The 23,354-nt window shown below is 41.4% G+C and overlaps 1 protein-coding gene across 3 annotated transcripts in view; it reads right to left on the reverse strand.

Annotated features, from left to right (window-relative positions):
* Positions 1-720: 720 nt before the first annotated feature.
* The window catches only part of BFSP1 (beaded filament structural protein 1), a 91,267-nt gene continuing 68,633 nt past the window's right edge, over positions 721-23,354 (reverse strand). For all 3 annotated transcript variants that reach the window (XM_074317556.1, XM_074317557.1, XM_074317555.1), the window contains exons 5-8: positions 22,239-22,346; positions 5,328-5,548; positions 3,332-3,417; positions 721-2,339 (exon numbers count right to left, since the gene is read on the reverse strand). In XM_074317556.1, the coding sequence (XP_074173657.1) occupies positions 1,375-2,339; positions 3,332-3,417; positions 5,328-5,548; positions 22,239-22,346 (1,380 nt within the window). In that variant the 3' untranslated portion in view covers positions 721-1,374. The remainder of the gene's footprint in view (positions 2,340-3,331; positions 3,418-5,327; positions 5,549-22,238; positions 22,347-23,354) is intronic.

The raw sequence follows: 23,354 nt of genomic DNA on the forward strand, positions 1-23,354 counted from the left end.
GATGCAATAATCCATTTAAGCGTATTTACTCAGTGCCCTTCATGTGTTTTGGAGCATCTACAATGGGGAAGGTGTACTTTCTTAATCAGTATATATAAAAAATATTTTTGTACTGTTAGCAGAAAAATAGATGCCCAGAGAAAAAATAAGTTTCTGTAAAGATTCTGGTTTGAAATAATTTCTATTTCCTAAGATGTGACACATAAGTACCTGTGTGCACATGTGCAGTGTATGTATGTGTGCACAAGATAGCATGCACAGACATGTATATTACAGCATTCAAAATTATGATAATTATTAATAAATCTGAAATTCTCCCCTTATCAGCATAACACACTGTCTGACACATAGTATATGCTCAATAAATGCTTGTCGGACTTAACTCCTAAACAAGGAACTATGCAGTGACATTTGATTTTGCTTTTTGAAATTTGACCTAGAATTCTGAGTGTGAAAATTTGAAGTAGCTCTGAAAAAAGGACATTTGGTACAATGCTATGGCAAATGGCATTGGTGCCCATTTACATTCCCATGACCCGTGCCATTTCCATGTATTTCCATGCCTGATGTCCAAATGCCAGCACTTGTACTACTTCACCTGAGCACTTTCTCTGCCCCCAAAATTAACACCCTGGGAGCAGCCCTTGACTCTAGCTAACAGGAGTTGGTGGATGAACACCCTGCTCCCTCACCCCTCGGGCAAGGTAACTCTGTGGCATGTGTGCAGCCTGTCTCGGATAGTCCCTGGTGGCGGGGGGAGGGCAGTGGGATTGAGCTCCAGCTGCCCACAGTGCTAACAGACCTGATCGGACACCCTTTAATGGCTGCCTTGCTGTCTCTCTCTCCCTATCCACTGCCTTACTGGTGCTTCATGCGACACATCCCTAAGAAACTATATTCAAATCTTCAATTCAGGATCAGCGTCTGGGGGCACCTCAACTAAGACAGGCACCTTTAATCATTTTACTTCTAACAAAACACTACTCAACGTGAGCATGTACTTGAAATGCACTGAACATGAGCCAATGCCATCAACCAGCATTTTCTGTGTGAAATCCAGACATTCTCTGAGTCTCTAACAAGTGTCTCAATGAACCATGATGACGGGCATGTCTGTTTCCTAAAGAAGCACAGTTTAGTGGCCATTTGCAGAATGGCCTGTCCTGAGTGAGACTGATCTACCTACATTCCCAAGGCCCCTGTTAATCAGACAAACGATATGCAGGCAAAGAAAACTTTTTAATTAAGGCTTCATTGGCAATGCCAGATGGGCCAACTATGATCTAATTCAAACAGGAACTCTCACTCTTTATTATTTGTTCTCCAACAAAGCATGTCCCCTTCAGGGGCCCAGAGACATTTCTCCCAAGGAGCCTACACATTTTGAGAACCCTTTTCTCCCTGTTTCTTCTTGCTTGCCTTTGTCTTTCCAATCATGGTCTCCACAATGACAGCAGTTTCTTCATACATCTGAATGCTCTCAGTTGAAAACTTCTCAATGGATTCCATCACTTCCACCCTCTCATATGCCAAAGTCCTGGGAGGGTTTCTCTCTTGCAGGCTGCCATTCCTAGCCCTCTGCCCCTCAGATCCACCCTGACTGGTCCCAGGCCTTTCGAGTGGGGGTGCATACGGTCCGTCTGAACCAGGTGTGACCACGACACAGGGCCTCCTGGGCCCTTCATCCTCCTTCTGGCCATTATGCTTCTCCCCGGGACCTGTCAGTTCTGTGGTGTTTATCTCATTCTCCTTGTTTGCAGTATGCTGATTGGGTGGGTGCCCCTCTCCTCTCCCCTGTAGACCCCCCTGGCCATTCTCCAGAGGGGGTTGGGGCTGCTCAGGAGAGGGCTCCACAGGGCTGTCACGATGCAGAGAGTCATCCTCAATGGAAACAACCACTCTTCTCCTGGCCGGGATGGACAAGGAACAAAACCCAGGATCCACATAACTGGCATCCCCCAAGACACGCACATACCGCCCTTTGGTGTAGAGGTCAGCTGGCGGCTCAGGCTCCTTGGGGCTTCTCACTCTCTCCTTGACCATCTTGCAGAGTTTCTCAAAGGCTTTGCTTATCTGCCCTCCATCTGGTACATCCTCTGGAGCCACTTCTGGGGTAGGGGGACTTGCTTCTTCATCCCCTGATTCAAATTTCAATTCACCTTCCTCTTTAACTACCACCTGCACTGGCTTTCTGACTCCTAGACCTTTCAGTGGTATGTCTTCCAGATTTTCATCTCCTTTGTCTTTAGCTATAATCTCCTTTTTCCTTGGAACGTTCTTGGGGAGGCCTTTTTGTCTTGTTTTTGCTGTTGTTATATCCTGCACAGCCCTGGAGAGATCTTAAAAAATAAAATAAAATAAAAAATAAATGGGCAATAAATCAAATATAATTGTAATGAAAGAGGGGGGAAAATGTATTCATTGAAAACTATGCTATCTGTCTTAGAGACTAATGCCTAGCACTGGGGTGGGTTTGCTATTTATAGGGCAATGCAACAGGGAAAGAGGCTTGACACTGTATACAAGGCCCACGTTGAGGTCCCAGCTCTGCCACCAATTGTGCATCTTTGCACAATACAAGTCACTTGACCCCTCTGGGCTTGCAGAGGGGAGGAAAGACACTGCTTATTCTGATACTCACAGTTCCCATCCCCCTGGGTACAACTTACATGATTCTATTGCAATAATACTTGGTGGGAGCAACAGTTCCATCCCACCCCAACCCCCTGCTGAGCTCATGGTGGCTACTTGGATCCATAGACTAGATGATGAAACCCATTCCACAAGGTCATTCCCTCCTTGGACTTCCCAAAAGGAGAGATGGCAGAGCTCTGACATGTTCAGAATGGCCTCAGGCATGGGAATCATATCAATCCACAGTTGCTCCCTTGTTCTACATGCATCCCAAGCTAAATAAATATGATCACCCCTGATCAGCATCCGTTTCCTCCTGGGTAAAAAGGGGAAGTGATGCTATTAAATTCAGAACTAACAGAAGCCTCCTGTTCCTAAGGCCAAATTTATTTCTTCACACTAGCTAAAAGGAAAACTAAAAAGTTTAAGAAAACATACAATATGTAACCCTGCATCACCCAGGAGGCTTTTCTGCTTCACTCACGTGGTGATTTTTTTTTTTAAACTTTTCATCCCAAAAGTCTCAATCCCCTCTCTCTATTAACCAAAGGATTAAGACAGACAAGCCCCTTCATTTTATTCCTTTTTTTTTTCATTAAAGTTTATTGGGTGACAACTTTTTTTTTTTTTTTAATTAAAATTTTTTCCATGTTTTTGAGGACAGAAAACAGCAGAACCCGGGTTTGAGGAGCATTACCTTTCCCACTGGATCGAGGGCTGAAAGAGGCTCCATGGCATGGGGTGAACAGAGTAACAGGAGTTTCAATGAAGGTGGAGCTCAGCCTGGCAGAAAGAATCAGAAAGAGTTGGTCACCATCTTTAATTCATCAAGCCAAACAGGTGGTTGGGGGATAACAGTCACCCTCCAATTACGAGCAAAAATGAGAAAAGCTTTCTCTAGATCAAACTGCTCATGAACCACATATATATTTACACACTGGATGAGGATGTAAAGGGCATAATCATTTCTTTGAGCTCAAGTCATAAACTGTGAAACACACTTACAGAAAAATTGTAAAGTGGAGATTGCTTAATGTCAAAATGCCACTTCTCCGTTGAACAGGGTGTTTGTATTGTTTTTTAATAAAAGAGTGCCCAGCCCAAACTGAGGTATTGAGGGCAACTAGGATATATCTCCAACTTGTTTTTTAAAAATAATATGCATTATATATAAGGAGAGAGAGAGAAAAGATAAAGCAATTTAGACAAAATGTAAATAGCTGGTGAATCTGAGTAAACAGCACTCAGGAGTTCCTTGTTCTATGCTTGCAACATTTCTATCAATTTGAAATCAGTGTATTAAAATGAGAAGTTATACACAAACCAATGGAAAAGGAATCCAGTTACCTTTCCGTGAAGCCCTGCCTCCAAAACAAAAATTTTCACAAGAACATTTAATGCCAGTTCAAGACATATTTTTGCTAATGTGTGCAAAAGCATTCACTGTGACAAATATGTAATTTGGAATTATGCATGATACATTACCATAACTAGAGGAGAAAAAAAGAAAATTTTGCTTTTCCTGTTAAACATTTAAATACTTGCAGCCAAGATAGAATACCCAGTGGAAAAGAAAGAACTGCTCCTTGTTGGGTACTTCTGGGTGCTCCTTTTTAAATTCAATTTAAACCTAAAACATTAGCAAGAATGAATTGAAGAATCACAACTTAATAAAGAATCAGTCCTTAATGAGGTGGCTGTCTCCACTCTGCTGTCTGATAATAATTACAGATATGGACACCCACATAGCCATAGACATAGGCGATTTGATGTAGGTGTCGATACAAATAATGCAGCTGTAGGTACAGATGCACATGTATATGATGTAGGTATAGGTGTAGGTGTAGATGTCGATATTGTAGACGTAGGCTATGTATGGGTGGAGATGTAGGTGTAGCTGACATAGATGTAGACATGAATAACATAGGTGTAAGTGTAGATAATATAGATAAAGATGTAAATAACGCAGTTGTAGGTGTAGAGGTACATGTAGGTGTAGATGTAGGTGTAGATAATGTGATTGTAGATGACATAGATGCAGATGATGTAGGTATAGGTGTAGATGATACAGACAATGTAAATGCAGGCATAGATGTACACGTACATGTACATGATATAGATACACATGTAGGTGTAAGTGTAGACAGAGATGATGTAGGTGTAGGTAAAGGTATAGATGTAGATGATGAGATGGAGCTAAAGATAGAGACAGAGATAGAGATAAGGCAGCAGCAGTAACAACAACACCTTGGAGCACTGGTCCAGTACCAGGTACTGCACAGGGCACCTCACCTGCAGCATCTCATTAAACACTCCTGATCTTCCTATCTGCTGAGACAGTTATGTCCCCAGAGACTGGTGGAGCAAAAAGTAGCCTTGAAGCCTTTTCCAGTCGCCAAACTCAAAACTTCAAACATTCCCACCATCACCCCCATTGCCATTCCCCTCTTCCCTGCCATAATCTCCTCCATAGCACTTGTTATAGGTCATACTCCCTCTGTTACAAATTCATTCACCATTTGTCTCCCTCACTAGTATTCAAGCTCCATGAGGTCATAGATTTTTGTGTTTCATTCCCTGCCACATCTCACTGCCTAAAACTGGCACACAGGAGGCCAAAGATTTGTGGAATAAGTAAGTGAGCAGCATGGAGATAGAGGCACTCTCTCAGCTGCGCCCCTCTGTGACCACACCTATTGCCTTCATTCTCTATGATCCGATGATACCGGTCCAGTTCGTGCTTTAGGATTTGCTGGGCAACCACCAGCTGCCGACAATCATAGGAAGACTTCTCCAGGCTCCTCTCAGTCTCTTCAATCTCCTTCCGCAGGGTTTCAATCTGTTCATTATAGAGCTGAATCTCATCATCATCACACTCGTTGGCATCTTTAATAGCTTGCTCCAGGGTTGCTGTCTGTGGGCAAAGACACAGCTGTAAGAAAACCTATCGTACCCTCTCCCTTAAGACCCACACTTGGCAGAGAAAATCTGGACTCAGCATGTCAAGTTTTGTTTTGTTTGTGTTTCTGTCAGCAATGGAATCACTTTTGAATCCTTAACCTATAGAGGAATGTGAAAACTGAGCTCCTTCTTATACTCGCATCAGCACCCTCTGAAATCAGCCTTTGACAGAACCCCCCGAAAGGCAGTCTGAAGATGACAACCCCACAAAATAAAAAGACGACTGCTGCCCATGGGATAAAATGTACAATTCAAATAAAGTATACTCTTCACACTTTACTGAGTTAGCATAAATCTGATAGCCAAAAAATAAGTGAAAATAACACATACTAAATAGATGAGATGCTATTTTTACTGAAATAATTCAGGGGGAAGAGTTTCCTTGTTCTCATTTAATAATTATGGTGCTCTAATTTTTCTCCTGATTTCTGACCCATAACTACATATATGTTTTAGTAGCTAAAATGTGCATGTGTTGTGTGTATGCATGCGTGTGCACACTTGTGTATACATAAAATAACTTCAGGCAAACACTATTTATTATTAATTCAGGAGAAGTAAAAATTAGGGTTGGAAAATAGAAAGAGGTGGACTCATATTCACTTTAAGACCTTGTGCAGTGCACAAAGAGCCATAAGTATACTTATTTGCAAGCTTAGTACTTGTAGTCATGACTCTTTTACAATCTCATTTTCCCAAGGAGAAAAGAATCCAACATGCACTATCTGTCCTCAAAAACAAATAAAACAAACAAACAGCACAAGAAAAGCACTTCTCAAACTGCAATGTGCGTTCCTTCGAACCCTCTGAGGATGTTAAGCTACAGATCCTGACTCAGTAGGTATGACGTGGGGCCAGAGATTCTGCATTTCTAACCATCTCCCACATGATGGCGCTAGTCTCTGGGCCACACTGAATCATGAGGGGCTAGACAGGTATCTAAATTCAACTTCGTGTGTGGCCACTACAGGGCATTCCATTCAAGCAGATAAATATGTATTTGGACAATCTAGAGGCTGATTATTCCCATGACAGCACAATTCTTCACTTTATATACAGATGTGGCCTGGAAATAGTGAAGCTCCCTTAGTGACGGTATTTGAAAACCGACCTTACAGGAATGTATCTGTTGCATCAGGAAGGAAGGAAGAGAAGAAGGGAGGAAGAGAGGGAAGGGGGGGAAGAGGGAGGAGTGAGGAGAGAGGAGCGAGGGACTGAAGGAAGGAGGGATGCAAGGAAGCTAACAAGGAAGCAAGAAAGGAGGGAGGGAAAGAGGTAGGAAAGAAGGGAGAGAGGAAGAGAGGGAGGAGGGGTACATGCACTATACACTTTGGGAAGATGTCTACCGGGTTTCCCCGAAAATAAGACCTACCCCGAAAATAACCCCAGTTAAGATCATCAGCCAGATAGACGCATTTGGCACATTATGATGAAGATGACATGACTGAATTTGAATAAATGTAGATTGTTGTACATGTAAAAATAAGACATCCCCTGAAAATACGCCCTAATGCATCTTTTGGAGCAAAAATTAATATAAGACCCAGTCATATTTAGGGGGAAATATGGTATAAGACCCGGTCTTATTTTCAGGGAAACACGGTACCAGCCCATGTCATCCCCTTGTCTGATGATTGTGACATCTCATTCAGAGAAGGGATCCAGCAGCGGTGTGACCCCACTCTCCTGACCAGAGCCATAGAAAAGGGCTGGGCCTAACTCAGGCTTCCTCTCCTGGGAATTTGGAAAAGGATCTCAGAAATAGCAGTGAGTTGGGGGTAGCTTCATATAAACTTGGGGTCTGAGGACGCCATTTGGGAGTCGCAATCTTTTATAATGTGCATGGAGAAGCTTAGAAAGGCAATTATTCAGAGAGGCAGAGAAATGAAGCTGAAGGGTAAAGACCAACAGTGGTGAGAGTGCCTGTGAGAAGAGAAGACAATGATAAAGTGAGCTGCTGCCTCAGATCCTGGTTCCTACCACACACCCTGCTCTCAGATTTCATCAACTGCCTTTTATATTCTGCTCCTTTGGTGGAGGGGAAAGGAGAGATGTCATAAAAATGGCAGCATGAGGTGAAGCTCTTGAAATCTCCCCTGGATTTTACAACAAATTGAACAACTATAATTCCACAAAGGACTCCCTGCACAGCAGACAGGCAAGACTAAACGACGCACAATTGAAATCATCTAAAGGTGGCCAAATTGGGCAAGTGAGGGAGGAGGAAAGGGGGAAGTGCGGAGACACGGAGACATTGGCTGTGTGGGTGCAGAACACAGACCAGAGGTCAGAGCTCTGAGCTCCCTGAATTCCGGAGCTACCACAGTCATCAGAGAGGGAAGAATTCGAACTGCAGTGCTCTGCTTATGGCCCACAGTCACAACTGAGAGATCAGCAAATAACACTGCTAAACTCAATGCTCACAGCAGAGACCTCAACCTCAGAGCAAAGACTGAGGGAAGAAGGATGAAAATGGCAGTTTAAGCCCTCACTGCCAAGCAGAGGATGGAAGTCATAGGCACAGAGCCTAGCTGCCCCCTCCCCACCCTTCCAGAGCTCTCCCCACCCCCACCTTCCCAGTGCTAGAAGTGGAAAGGTAGCAGTGTCAGATCAAAAGAAAATAACATTTGCAGTTCTGAGAACTGCAGCCCGCAGCCAGGACTTGCAGCCCAACTAGTTCCAACAAAGGGGAGGGAGCCTTGGGTGCAGGACTGGCTGTGCTGGTGGTTGCTGCCATTGCTCTGGGCCACCTCTCACAACCTACCCCGCCCTTGTCCCCACCTATCCAGGTAGATCCCTGCAGGATTAAACAGAGCCACTGAAACACACAGGCTCTGAAACTGGTGCAGGAAGACCTTTGGAACGTCAGAAGCTCTCCTCATCCCCCCCACAGAGGCGGTGTCCTATGACCCAGGCAACCTGTTAACAGAAGCCCGCCTTCCAGGGAATCCCCCCATTGTGTGAGAAGCCGGAACAATGCAGAGAAAATATAACACTACAGCATGAGAGAGAGAAAAAAGGCTGCAGTCAGAGAGAAAATAAAGCATTCTGCCAGCACCTACTGGACACAAAGAAAGACCTCTTCCTATCAACCTGTTGCTGAACCCACTCCTGTAGATGTCTAGGAAGAGAAATAATAATTCATTAATTGCCATGAATAACCAAAGTAACAAGAGAGATCAGAAAGAAAATGAAAATTCTCCAGAAAATGAAGTTAAATATATGGAAATATGTGACTTAAATGATAGAGAATTCAAGATTGCAGTTCTGAGAACACTCAATGAGATGCAAGAAAACACAGACAGGCAGTTTAATGAACTCAGAAACACAATCAAAGAACAAAATGAACATTTTACCAAAGAGACTGAAATTTTATAAAAGAACCAAATAGAATTTCTGAAGATTAAAAACTCAATAGAAGAAATTAAGAATGAAATAGCCAGCTTAGTTAGTAGAGTTGGCCAGATGGAAGAAAGAATCAGTGACATTGAAGATAGAAATCTGGAAATGATACTAATGGAAGAAGAGAGAGACTTGAAACTTAAAAGACATGAAAGAACTCTACAAAAACTTTCTGACTCCATCAGAAAGAACTATATAAGAATAATGGGCATGCCAGAAGGAGAAGAAAGGGAGAAGGGAACAGAGAATATATTCAACCAAATAGTTGATGAGAACTTCCCAAACATATGGAAAGAATTGGGTCCTCAAATTCAAGTAGGAAATAGAACACCTAATTACCCCAATCCCAACAGGCCTTCTCCAAGGCACATTGTATTGAAACTGTCAAAAATTAACGACAAAGAAAGAATCCTCAAGGCAGCCAAGGAAAAGAAGACAGTTACCTGCAAAGGAATGCCCATTCGATTATCATCAGATTTTTCAGCAGAAACTCTATAGGCCAGAAGGGAGTGGAATAAAATATTCAAACTATTGAAATAAAAAACTTATGTGCCAAGAATAATATTTCCAGCAAAGATATCCTTTAGATATGAAAGAGGAATAAAGACCTTTCCAGACATACAGAAGTTGAAGGAATTTTCTAACACACAAACTGCACTGCAAGAAATACTGAAGGAGGTTATTCGACCTGAAAAAAAAAAAAAAAAATCAAAAGATTACAAAACCATGAGTAGTATTACGAACAGACAGAGGCAGGAAATGGCAACCCCTACCACAAATAGGACACTAAACATAACATACAGGGTAAAGAAGGGGCAAAAAAAACTTAAAAAAGGAAAAAGACAACTTGCTACTGCAGCGCAGAAATCAACTCACAGCATAAATAGGGATAATTTATGACAACAGAAACATAAAAGGGGTGAGAGTAAAGGTCTGAACCGGCACAAAGGAATGGAGAATGTAAACGTGGTGAAGAAAATGGAATACTCTAAATATGAAACTTTCTTTTACATAAACTTAATGATAACCACTCAAAAACATCCAGAACTGAAATATATACCATAAAAAAGAAGAAATAGAGGTAAAAATCATAGAATAACACCACACTGAAATAACAGACAGCAACAAAAAGGCAAAGAAACAATGCCGACACCATCATACCAGAAAAACAGAGATAGAATGATAGGAAATTCTCATATATCAATAATCACCGTAAATATAAATGGACTGAACTCACCAATAAAAAGGCACAGAGTAGCAGACTGGATCAAAAAACTAAACCCAACCATATGCTACCTCCAACAGACACATCTCAGCTATAAAGACAAATGTAGACTCAAAGTGAAAGGGTGGAAACTGACACTCCAAGCAAATGGTATTCAGAGAAAATCAGGTGTAGCCATACTGATATCACAAACAGACATCAGGATAAAAAAGGTAACAAGTGACAGGATGGACATTTCTTAATGATGAAGGGGGCTATGTAACAAGAAGACATACCTGTCATTAATATTTATGCCCCCAATCAGGAAGCACCGAAATATACCAAGCAACAACTAACAGAACTAAAGGGAGAAATTGACCAAAACACAATTATACTAGGGGACCTAAACACATCATTGACAACTATGGTTAGATCATCCAAACAGAAAATAAAAAATGAAATAGCAGCCCTAAATGACATGTTAGATGAAATGAACATAACTAACATTTATACAGCACTTCATCCTAAAACATCAGACTATACATTTTTTTCTAGTGTACATGGAACATTCTCAAGGATAGACCACATATTGGGACATAAAACTAGCCTCAGCAAATTTAAGAAGATTTAAATCATCCCAAGCATATTCTCTGATCACAAGGCTTTGAAATTGGATATCAACTGCAAAAAGAAAGCAGGAAAAAACACAAATAAATGGAGATTAAACAACATACTTTTAAAGACCAACCAGGTCAAAGAAGAAATAAGAAGAGAGATCAAAAGATACATAGGAACAAATGAGAATGAAAATACATTCTACCAAAATTTTGGGGATGCAGCAAAAGCAGTTTTAAGAGGGAAATTTATATCATTACAGGCCTGTCTCAAGAAAGAAGAAAAATCAAAAATAAATAACCTCACGTTGCACCTTAAAGAACTAGAAAAAGAAGAACAAATGAAACCCAAGGTCAGCCAAAGAAAGGAAATAATAAAAATCAGAGCATAACTAAATGAAATAGAGAACAAAAAGAAAATAGACAAAATTAATGTGACAAAGAGCTGGTTCTTTGAAAAGATTAACAAAATTGACAAACCCTTGGCTAGACTCACTAAGATAAAAAGAGAGAAGACACTAATTAACAAAATCAGAAACGAAAAAGGGGAAGTTATCACGGACACCACAGAAATACAAAGGATCATCCAAGAATACTATGAAGGACTATATGCCACCAAATTCAATAACCTAGAAGAAATGGACAAGTTCTTAGAAACATATAGCCTTCCAAGGCTGAACCATGAAGAACTGGAAAATCTAAATAGACCGATCAACAGTAAGGAAATTGAATCAGTCATCCAAAACCTTCCCAAAAGCAAAAGTCCAGGACCAGATGGCTTCACTAGTGAATTCTACCAAACCTTCAAAGAGGATCTAATACCAATCCTGCTCAAACTCTTCCAAAAAATTGAAGAAGAGACAATACTCCCTAACTCATTTTATGAGGCCAACATTACCCTGATACCAAAACCTGGTAAGGACAGCACAAAAAAAGAAAACTACAGACCAATATCTCTGATGAATACCGATGCAAAAATCCTAAACAAAATTCTAGCAAATCGAATACAACAATGCATTAAAAAGATTATTCATCACGACCAAGTGGGGTTCATCCCCCGGGCACAAGGATGGTTCAACATCTGCAAATCCATCAATGTGATACATCACATAAACAAAATAAAGGACAAAAATCATATGATTATATCAATTGATGCAGAAAAAGCATTTGACAAGATACAACATCCATTTATGATTAAAACACTTAATAAAATAGGTATAGAAGGAAAATACCTTAACATAATAAAGGCCATATATGACAAACCCTCAGCTAATCTCATAATTAATGGTGAAAAACTGAAGCCCTTTGCTCTACGTTCAGGAACACGACAGGGCTGTCCCCTATCACCTCTGCTTTTCAACATAGTGTTGGAAGTCCTTGCCAGAGCAATCAGGCAAGAGAAAGAAATAAAAGGCATCAAATTGGGAATGAAGAAGTTAAATTATCACTCTTTGCAGATGACATGATGCTATATATAGAAAACCCTAAAGACTCCACCAAAAAGCTATTAGAAACAATCAACGAATACAGTAAAGTTGCTGGCTACAAAATCAACGTACAAAAGTCCATTGCATTCCTATATACTAACAATGAAATCTCAGAAAAAGAAATACAAAAAACAATTCCTTTTGCAATTGCAGCAAAAAGAATAAAATACCTAGGAATAAACTTAACCAAGGATGTGAAAGACCTATATGCTGAAAACTATAAGACATTTTTGAAAGAAATTGAAGAAGACACAAAGAAATGGAAAGACATTCCGTGCTCATGGATTGGAAGAATCAACATAGTTAAAATGGCCATATTACCCAAAGTAATATACAGATTTAATGCAATCCCCATCAAAATCCCAATGGCATTTTTAAAAGAAATAGAACAAAAAATCATCAGATTTGTTTGGAACCACAAAAGACCCCGAATAGTCAAAGCAATCTTAAGAAAAAAGAACAATAATGGAGCTATCACACTTCCTGACTTTGGCTTGTACTACAGGGCTACAATAATCAAAACAGCATGGTATTGGCAGAAAAACAGACACATAGACCAATGGAATAGAATTGAGAACCCAGAAATAAAACCACATAAATATGGACAGATAATTTTTGACAAAGAAGCTAAAAACATACAATGGAGCAAAGACAGCCTCTTCAATAAATGGTGCTGGGAGAATTGGATCGCCACGTGCAAAAGAATGAAACTGGACTGCTATTTGTCACCATGTACCAAAGTTAATTCAAAATGGATCAAAGACTTAAGCATAAGACCTGACACAATAAACTGCATAGAAGAAAACATAGGTACTAAACTTATGGACCTTGGGTTCAAAGAGCATTTTATGAATTTGACTCCAAAGGTAATGGAAGTAAAAGCTAAAATAAACGAATGGGACTATATGAAACTTAAAAGCTTCTGCACAGCAAAAGAAACCATCGACAAAATAAAGAGGGCACCAACTGAATGGGAGAAGATTTTTGCAAATACTGCCTCCGATAAGGGGCTAATATCCAGAATATACAAGGAACTCATGCAACTCAACAACAAAAAAAAACAAACAACCCAATTGAAAAATGGGCAGAGGACTTGAAGAGACATTTTTTCCAAAGAGGACATACAAATGGCAAATAGACATATGAAAAAATGTTCAACATCACTAATCATCAGAGAAATGCAAATCAAAACCACAATGAGATATCACCTCACCCCAGTCAGAATGGCTATCATCAACAAGACAAATAGTAACAAGTGTTGGAGAGGCTGTGGAGAAAAAGGAACCCTCATACACTGTTGGTGGGAATGCAGACTGGTGCAGCCGTTATGGAAGGCAGTGTGGAGGTTCCTCAAAAAATTACAAATAGAATTGCCATATGACCCAGCAATCCCTCTCCTGGGTATCTACCCAAAAAATCTGAAAACATTTATACATAAAGACACGTGTGCTCCAATGTTCATTGCAGCTTTGTTTACAGTGGCCAAGACATGGAAACAACCAAAATGTCCTTCAATAGATGAACGGATAAAGAAGTTGTGGTATATATACACAATGGAATACTATTCAGCGGTAAGAAAAGATGATATAGGAATATTTGTGACAACATGGATGGATCTTGAGAGTGTAATGCTGAGCGAAATAAGTCAGACAGAAAAAGCAGAGAACCATGTGATTTCACTGATATGTGGTATATAAACCAAAACAACAAGAGAACAAGACAAACACATGAGAAACAGAAACTCATAGACACAGACAATAGTTTAGTGGTTACCAGAGGGTAAGGGGGGTGGGGGGTGGGAGATGAGGGTAAGGGGGATCAAATATATGGTGATGGAAGAAGAACTGACTCTAGGTGGTGAACATACAATGGGATATATAGATGATGTAATACAGAATTGTACACCTGAAATCTATGTAATTTTACTAACAATTGTCACCCCAATAAATTTTTTTTAAAAAAAGAAATAAAAGGCATCCATATTGGTAGGGAGGAAGTAAAATTGTCATTATATGAAGATGACATGATACTATATAGAGAAAACCCTAAACACTCCACCAAGAAACTATGAGAGCCGATAAATGAATTTAGTAAAGTAGCAGGATACAAAATTAGTATTCACAAATCAGTTGCATTTGTATATACCAGTAATAAAATATCAGAAGGGGAAAGTAACAAAACAATCCCATTTACAATTTCTTCAAGACTGTAGAATACCTGGGAATAAATTTAACCAAAGAAGTGAAAGATCTGGACTCAGAAAATTATAAGACACTGAAGAGAGAAATTAAAGAAGATACAAATAGATGGAAACACATACCATGTTCATGGATAGGAAGAAGTAATATAGTTAAAATGTCCATATTGCCTAAGGCAATATACATATTCAATGCAATTCCCATCAAACTACCAAGGACATTTTTCACAGAAACAGAACATATAACCCTAAAATTTATATGGAACCATAAAAGACCCCGATAGCCTCAGCAAATAAGAGCAAAGTGGGAGGTATAACGATGCCTGACATCAAATTATACTACAAGGCTACAGTAATCAAAACAGCATGGTACTGGCATAAGAACAGACACTTAGATCAATGGAGCGAATAGAGAGCCCAGAAATAAACCCATGCCTATATGGTCATTTAATCTACGACAATGGAAGCAAGAATTTACGGTGGGGTAAAGACAGTCTATTCAATAAATGGTGCTGGGAAACCTGGACAGACACATGCAAAAAAAATAAAGCTGGACCACCTCCTTACACCATATACAAGAATAAATTTAAAATGGCTTAAAGACTTAAATGTAAGATCTGAAACCATAAAATTCCTAGAAGAAAATATAGGAAGAGACTTTACAGACATTACTCGGAGTATGATTTTTATTGATATATCCCCTCGGACAAGGGAAACATGTGGGATTACATCAAACTAAAAGTTTTTTCACAGCAAAGGAAACCATCAATAAAACAAAAAGGGATCCTACTGAATGGGAGAAGATATTTGCCAATGATATATCCGATAGGGGTTAATATCCAAAATTTATTTAAAAAACTCGCTCAACTCAACTCCAAAAAAAACAAACAACCCAATTAAAAAATGGGCAGAGGACATAAAGAGACATTTTTCTAAAAAGGCCATACAGAAGGCAAACAGACATATGAAAAAGTGCTCAACCTCACTAACCATTAGAGAAATGCAAATAAAAACTATAATGAGATACCGCCTCACCCCAGTCAAAATGGCTATTATCAATAAATCAACAAACAACAAGTGCTGGCGAGGATGTGGAGAAAAGGGAACCCTTGTGCACTGTTGGTGGGATTGCAGGTTGGTGCAGCCACTATGAAAAACAGTATGGAGGGACCTCAAAAATCTGAAAAATGGAACTACCTTATGATCCAGCAATTTCACTCCTAGGTATCTATCCGAAGAAATCCAAAACTCTAATTCAAAAAAAATGTATGCACCCCTATGTTTATTGCAGCACTATACACAATAGCCAAGGCATGGAAACAACTGAAATGCCCATCAGTAGACGACTGGATTAAGAAACTGTGGTAAATTTATACAATGCAGTATTACGCAGCCATAAAGAAGAAAGAAATCTTACCATTTGCAACAACATGGATGGACCTTAAGAACATTATGTTAAGCGAAATAAGTCAGACAGAGAAAGACAAATACCATATAATCTCACTTATATGTGGAATCTAAAGAAAAGAATAAATGAATGAACTATCAGAAACAGTCTCGGAGATATAGAGAAAAAAATGAGGTTTGCTAGATGGGAGTGGGGTGGGGATGAGGGAGAAGGTGAGGGGATTAGAAAGTACAGTCAGTAACCACAAGATTGCCACGGGGATATGAAAGGCAGTTTGGGGAATATAATTTATAATGTAAAGATTTTGTAGGGTATCTGATGGACATCTGTCTTATTAGGGAGACCACTTCAGGGATGATGTAGGTGCCTGACCACTGCAATGTATACCTGAAGCTGAATAATAATGAATACTAATGAATGTCACATATATATATGGTGACAGGAAGTGGAGCACAGCATAAGGAATAGAGACAGTGGAAATGTAACGACTGTTTGCGATGTCAGAGGGGTAGTAGATTGGGGGAAGGGAGTTATCACTTTGTGAGGGGTATAAATGTCTAACTATTACATTGTTTTGTACACCTGAAATTAATAATAATAAAAAAACTAGTTATTTTACTGTGGAGGAACCTGACTGACAGCACCTTCACCAAGGGATCCAAGTCACATCACCAGTACGAAGCTCCCTGATAAGATGCAGTGAGAACCCATCACTCGTGTGGTGTTCCTGCCACAAATGCATAGCCTCAATCTAATCCTGAGAAAACATCAGGGAAGCCCAGGTGGAGGGACATTGCACAAAATAACTGGCCATCAAGGTCATGAAGGATAAAGAAAGACAGGAACTGTCCCAGATTGGAAGAGACTAAGGAGACACGACACCTAAAAGCAAGTAGGCTCCAGGACCAGAAAAAATGTTAGTGGGCTAATGAGTGAAATTTTAATCAAGTCTATTAATAGGATAGTGCCATCATTAACATTCTGGTTTTCATCATTATACTGTGGTTATTAGTCATTAGTTGTGAACATTTGGGGAAGCTGGGTGAAGAGTATGTGGGAAACCTCTGGGATATTTTTGCAACTTTTTAGCAGTCTAAAATTATTTCGAAATAAAACCAAAGAGTGTCCTTTCTGCTTAAGCTAGTTTGATCAGGTTTCCCTTCTCACAAAAGAAAAAAAATCTCCATTTAAACAGTTACCTGCAATGTCAAATACAGAGGCACACCCACTAATTCCTGGTGTGCAGCCCTGTATTCTTACCCACACCAGTGTTCATACATACTAGAAAATGTTTCCAAGAAATAGGAATTGAAAAGGCTCTAATCTTAGAGACAAGAAGCCATCCAGGAACGGATGAATCCCAAAGTCAGACTCTCATTTTCTACGGAGCAGTCCTGAAAACTATGCCTGCAGGATACTGGCTGGCATGGCTGGGGTCCAGAGCAGAGGCCAGTGATCCCAGTGTCAACAGGCAGCAGGGAGGCTGTGAAAGATAAACATAACTGCCTTGTAGCAAAGCTTAGCTTTCTCCCTTGTGTATAGGAAAGAGCTGGTGCCCACAGCACCCAGATTTTAAAAGTATGAATATTCCACAAATTTCAAGGGGAAAAAAAAGAGATGGAGGGGAACCTATAGGTTAAAAGAAACCTAAGAGCCACATAAACAATTTATAATGTGTGGACCTTATTTGGATCCCAATTCAAACGTTAAAGAAATTATGGAAAAGACAACACTGTCTGATGCCATTTATATGAAATCTGGAAAAGACAAAACCAGAGGGATAGAAAACAGATTCAAGGGGCTCGGGGAAGGTGGGGGACAGTGTGACCACAAAGAGGCAGAGGGAATTTTGGGGAGAGAGGACTGTCCCATATCTTGATTATGGGTGTGATTACAGCACTGTGCATTTGTCAAATGGATACACTGTGCACTGAAGAGGGTGACACTATCTGCAAATATAATCTCAGTTTTAAAATTATGAGACAATTGGCAATCTGATCCCTCACTGGATATTTGGTGATATTAAAGAATTATTGTTTTTAAAGGTGAGTTAACACTCTGCATTCTATAGAAATAACGCACATCTTTTTGAGATACATTTTGAAATATTGCTGCATAAGATGACATGGTGTCCGGCATTGCTTCAGAATTATATGGGGGCTTGTGAGACTAGTCTCTCACTTTTATATGTTTGAAGTTTTTCAGAATAAAGAGTTAAAAAGAAGATTATGTATGAAGAGACTCTATCATCCCCTTCAGGTATGGGTTTCCCAGCCCATAGTGGGAGTAACGGCTCTGCAGATGAGTTCTACCATCAATCAACTTATCAGCCTCACAACCACCTTACGGGGGAAATGCTGCTATTATTCCCACTTTACAGATGAGGAAACTGAGGCACACAAGCAGTAACTTGCCCATAAATATGACAGCAGGATTCAGACCCACCTATACAGGCTCTGAGACACTTTCAGAAACAACAGACCCTCCTGCCTTAGCCTCTTTCCAGCTACAGGGAAGCGTGCGCGCGCGCACACACACACACACACACACACACACTTCAAGGACATGGAAAAACTCCTCATTCCCACATACAGATCCTCAGACAAGTGCCACCGGCCTGTTCTCACTCAAGACACAAGGGACTCAGTGTGCCCTCCATGAGACCCCTCCCTAAGTCTATTCACTTAACAAACTTTTAAACTGTAAATAGGATAGCAAAGGGTTGTTAAAAATGGGGAAATCAGAAATCAGGAATATGTCATCTATAGTCTCTGGACCACCAGGGCAAGCACGACCTTTCTTATCTCTCATGAGTTGGTGGTTGGTTGGTTGATGGCTGTCCTCTCATGGAGTCTGTTGGAGGATCGCCCACCCTGGAAGGGAGGCTCCATGGTTGACTTGAAGATGCCTTCCAACCTGGGTCTGACACTAGTGCTCTGCGTGGTTCTGCATGAGTCAACCAAGATTCTACAGCATCCAGCGAAGTGCTGACCAGGTTTATAAAACTGATGCCTGTGCTGAGACAAGAAGCCATCCAGGACTTATGTCCACATCAATGTGGTCTTTATAGCTCAGTAATACAAACTTTTCACCCTAAGGAGAGGTGTTCAGGAAAAGTAATAAGGGCCCCACTTTCACCAGCTCAAAGGGGGCTAAGGAGACGTCTCTGACATGCATCAGGTGCTATTCAGCACCAGCCTCGCTGTCAGAAAATAAGACATGGACCCTAGGAGCCCACAGTCCAGCGAGGGTGGCAACTCAGTCACAAACACATGCCCAGGGTGTCATGGAGCACAGAGAGGCCCTGGGGCACTGCAGGATGTCAGAGAAGGCTTCCAGGCTGGTCCTATGTACTGAAGAGCAAAAGGGACTTCCAGAAAGAGAAGTGATGAGCAAAGGGGCAGGTACCAGGAATTGCAGGAGAGGTCAGAGAGGAAGAGAAGAGGCAGCAGCCCAAAGCCAGCCCAGGGCTTCTTGGAGAAGAGCAGCTGAGTGGATACTGGAGAGAGAGGCAGGTAGAAGGTGTGGGCCATGCAGCAACTTGAACTTCATCCTGAGCAAGGGTGGCTCTTGTGTTTCTGCTTTTGCCATTTAGATTGTCTGGTTTACATCCATCTCCCTACTGGGCTGTGAGCAGCTGAGGGCAGGAGCCACATCATGCTCTGAACCTCATGTGAAGCTCGGCGGGAAAGGTTGAATGAAAGAGTAAGTGTGGAAGAACAGCTGTAGGGCTCGCCTTTGCACAGCAGGGGTTCACAGGTACCCAGGACCGCCTCACAATGAGCCCCATCTGGAGGAGTGACCGCCTGCTTCAGCCCTTTTAGGCCCCCAGACTCCTTTGGATCTAAGATCTTTTTTAAAAAGGAAACGGAAGAAATCAAGCATCCTTCACGGATTACACACTGTCTTACCCAAACCTACCACTAGATGCTGCTAAGCGACTTTAACGAAAAATGATACCTGGGAGGTTCACATTTTCCAATTAATATATGATGTTTTTCACTTTCCCATCACAGAAACTCAGCCAAGGCAATTTAGGGAGCCAGGAGTGCCCTAAGAGACAGTGTTCTGTCTCTTCCACCTATAAGGAGTGCCATCCCCAAAGCAATGGGTGTGCTCTGTATCCCATCCTGTGGACTAGTGTTCTCAAACTTGAGCCTGTGGAACCACTTGGGGGACCTGTTAACAGATTGCTGGGCCCCACCCTAGAGCTCTCGATTGAGTAGGTCTAGGATGGGCCATGAATTTGCATTCTTGACAAGTTCCCAGGTGATGCTGTTGCTGCTGGTTCAGAAACCTCACTGTGAGTCCTCTGCTAAGGAGGGTTCCGGAAGCATCAGATGCTCTAACCATAGGCAGAACCAGCTGCCACAGACCTGACAAGTGTGAGCCCTCAGGCTACAAGGAGCTTTCCCTCCCCCATCCCCCACTGGGGCCATTTTGCACTTTGGGGCCATTATTAAGTAAAATCAGGATTAGGTGAACACAAGCACTGCAATACCATGACAGTCCATCTGATAACCCAGACAGCTACTAAGTGACTCATGGGCAGAGCATTTGGAGACCGTGGGCAAAGAGATGATTCAGATCCAGGTGGGATGGAGCGGGATGGCACAAGATTTCATCATGCTTCTCAGAACAGCGCGAAATTTAAAACTGATGAGCTGTTTATTTCTGGAATTTTCTGTTTATTATTTTCAGACTGCAGTTGGCCGCAGGTACCTGAAACCATGGAAAGTGAAACTGCAGACAAGGGGGGAGCTACTGTATTTAATATAAGCACATATATTATTATATAGGACATGATTACATAGGACAATATTTTGAAACTGTTTCAATATAATTGGTTTCCTTTTAATTATATGTATTTTATTTTTATTACATGCCTTTAACTTTTTTCTGAGAAGGAGTCCAGGGACTTCACCAGGCTACCAGCAGGAGGAATGGCATAGAAGAGAAGGTGAAGCCCCCCAAATTAGAGGGAAAACAACATCAGACTAAGATAAGTAAGTCTTTCTGCAGCAACTACAGGTGGGTTCAGGTGGCCAACCAGACAGTTTTATTTCATATTCTCAGAAACTAGCTTAATCCTTTATGAAATGTTTTGTGTTTATATTCAACAAATACATATATGTATATAGAGGGAGAAACATTCTTCTGTCCTGGAACTGGAATTTACCACATCAGGCTGGGCCCTTTCATCTTTCTCAGTATCTGAGGCAGTGTTTTTCAACTTTATCACCAGGGTCACAGGAAGAACCACATTTTACATCATAAACCATATGTATCATACAGATACATATGTATCATACAGATACATATGTGTGTATATTTATTTGAACAAATATACATATATTTAAATTTATTTATTTATTTAAAACAAGGTGTCACAAAACAAATCTTACCGTTTTACTTGCCATTCACTCTGTTACTTCTTATTCTGTCTTAGTTCAATGTTGTCAATTTCTTCTTTTTTAATTCCAGTCGATTCTACTGAATTCATTTTACAACCCAAAAATGAGTTGTAGCTAGTGATTCGGAAAACACTGGTCTCTAGGACAATGACAGAGCTTGTGTCCACTTCCCCAATCTCACACACACATGCGTGCACACACACACACCCCTTCCCTCTATCCTTTCAGGATTTCAGAGGAAACCACACACTACCAAGTCACCAAAATGTCATACCATGGAAACAGGATTGAGCTTTCCTGCTGACTTTAGTTTTCAAAATAAGATCGACCCCCAAGAAGGGGGTTGGGGTGTACGGAATAGTGAGCCTTCCTCTTACAAATTCTGAGCAGAGCAGATACTGACACAACTACTCTTCCCCAGGGTTGTAATGAGATTCCAAGGAGAGATTTTTTTGGTCAAGAGTAGAGAAACAGGAAGCACAGGTTTGAGGAAGTATAGGATAAAAATCCCAACATGAATCCATTTCTTATTTTTAAAAACAAGTTTAAACTGGATAAAAATGCATAAATTATGCAGACACCCTTACCCTTGGTGGGAGAGAGGATGCGAGGGGACCCTCTGAGGGCCCAGGAGTTAGTGCGACCCACTGTCTGTTTGCTCAGGACTTTTCTAGTCTGCATCCTGGGAAACCCCTCAGTCCAGCGTAAAGCAGGAAAGCTGGTCATTCTACTCAGAGTGTTGTTTTTGGCACTGAGCAATGGACACACAGGTGTGTTGAGTCTGTGAGGATCACTGGACTGGACACGTGCGCACTTTTCTGCATGCACCTGACACTGAGTAAGTGTTGTAAACCCCGATTCACACAGGTAGCTGAATGCCCAACAGGGAGTAGTGGACATGAATATTCGGGGCCTACCTGGGCCTGCAGCTCGGCTCTCTGAGCCTGCAGGACAGACAGCACCTCCTGGCCCTCCTCCAGCTGATGCTGCAGGGCAGCTGCCTCCCATTCTGTCAAGAGCTTCTCCTGCACAAAGAAGGCCACACTCAGCACTCACACAGGCTTGACATGAGAGGAAATCCAAAGAGAAAAGGGATGAGGAAGGTGTGGGGCCCTGTTATACTCTGCACATTGCCATGTCCCCATTCCCAAATTCATATGCTGAAGCCCTAACCCCCCGTGGGATAGTATTTGAAGGTGGGCCCTTTGGGTGGTAATTAGGATAGATGAGGTCATGAGAGTGGAGCCCCCAGGATGGGATTCGTGTCCTTATAAGAAAATACTAAAGAGACACCAGATCTCTCTCTATCAATATGTGCATGTGTGTGTGCGTGCGTGAGTGTGTGCGCGTGCTATACCAAGGAAAGGCCACCTGAGGACACTGCGGGAAGGTAGCTATCTACCAGCCCGGGGTTGTTTCACACTAGGAACTGAATCTACTGGCATCCTGATCTTGGGTTTGCAACCTCTGGAACTGTGGGAAATACATGTCTGTTGTTTGAGTTACCCAGGCTGCGGAAGTTATTTACAGCAGACCAGCTGACTGAGAAAGACAGGCCTGCAGTGACCACTGTTAATGCTTTCTTAGTTTGTCTTCAAAGTCTGAACCATAAATGCTATGACTATAAAGTGTGGCGACAGTGTCAGGAGACCCGTATTTTAGAGCTAGTGGTGCCTGAACTCTGGACAAGGCACCTTCCCTTCTGTCAAAAGGAAAACTCAGAACACAGTCTCTCACTGGGCTCTATTCTCTGTGTCTGTGCAGACAGCACAGTCAGTCTGAACTCCAAGCCATCAACTGTGCTAAGATGTTGCTGCTGCACAAAGCAGGAGCCAAGGGGCACGCGAGAAGCCAGGGCCCTGGTGAGGCAGCTGTACCGCCTATCAACACTCCACGGAACATCATAAAAGGAGATCCTCCCTCAACCTTTCCACACTCTGCAGAGCAGTCACCTGTTTCCAATTGGCCTTTCCACTGTCTAGTCAAAAACATCCAAATTGTTTCACAAAAGCCTGACTGCTCAAGAGTAGTGC

This window comes from Rhinolophus sinicus, linkage group LG13 (genome assembly GCF_036562045.2).
Source record: "Rhinolophus sinicus isolate RSC01 linkage group LG13, ASM3656204v1, whole genome shotgun sequence".
NCBI classification, from domain to species: domain Eukaryota; kingdom Metazoa; phylum Chordata; class Mammalia; order Chiroptera; family Rhinolophidae; genus Rhinolophus; species Rhinolophus sinicus.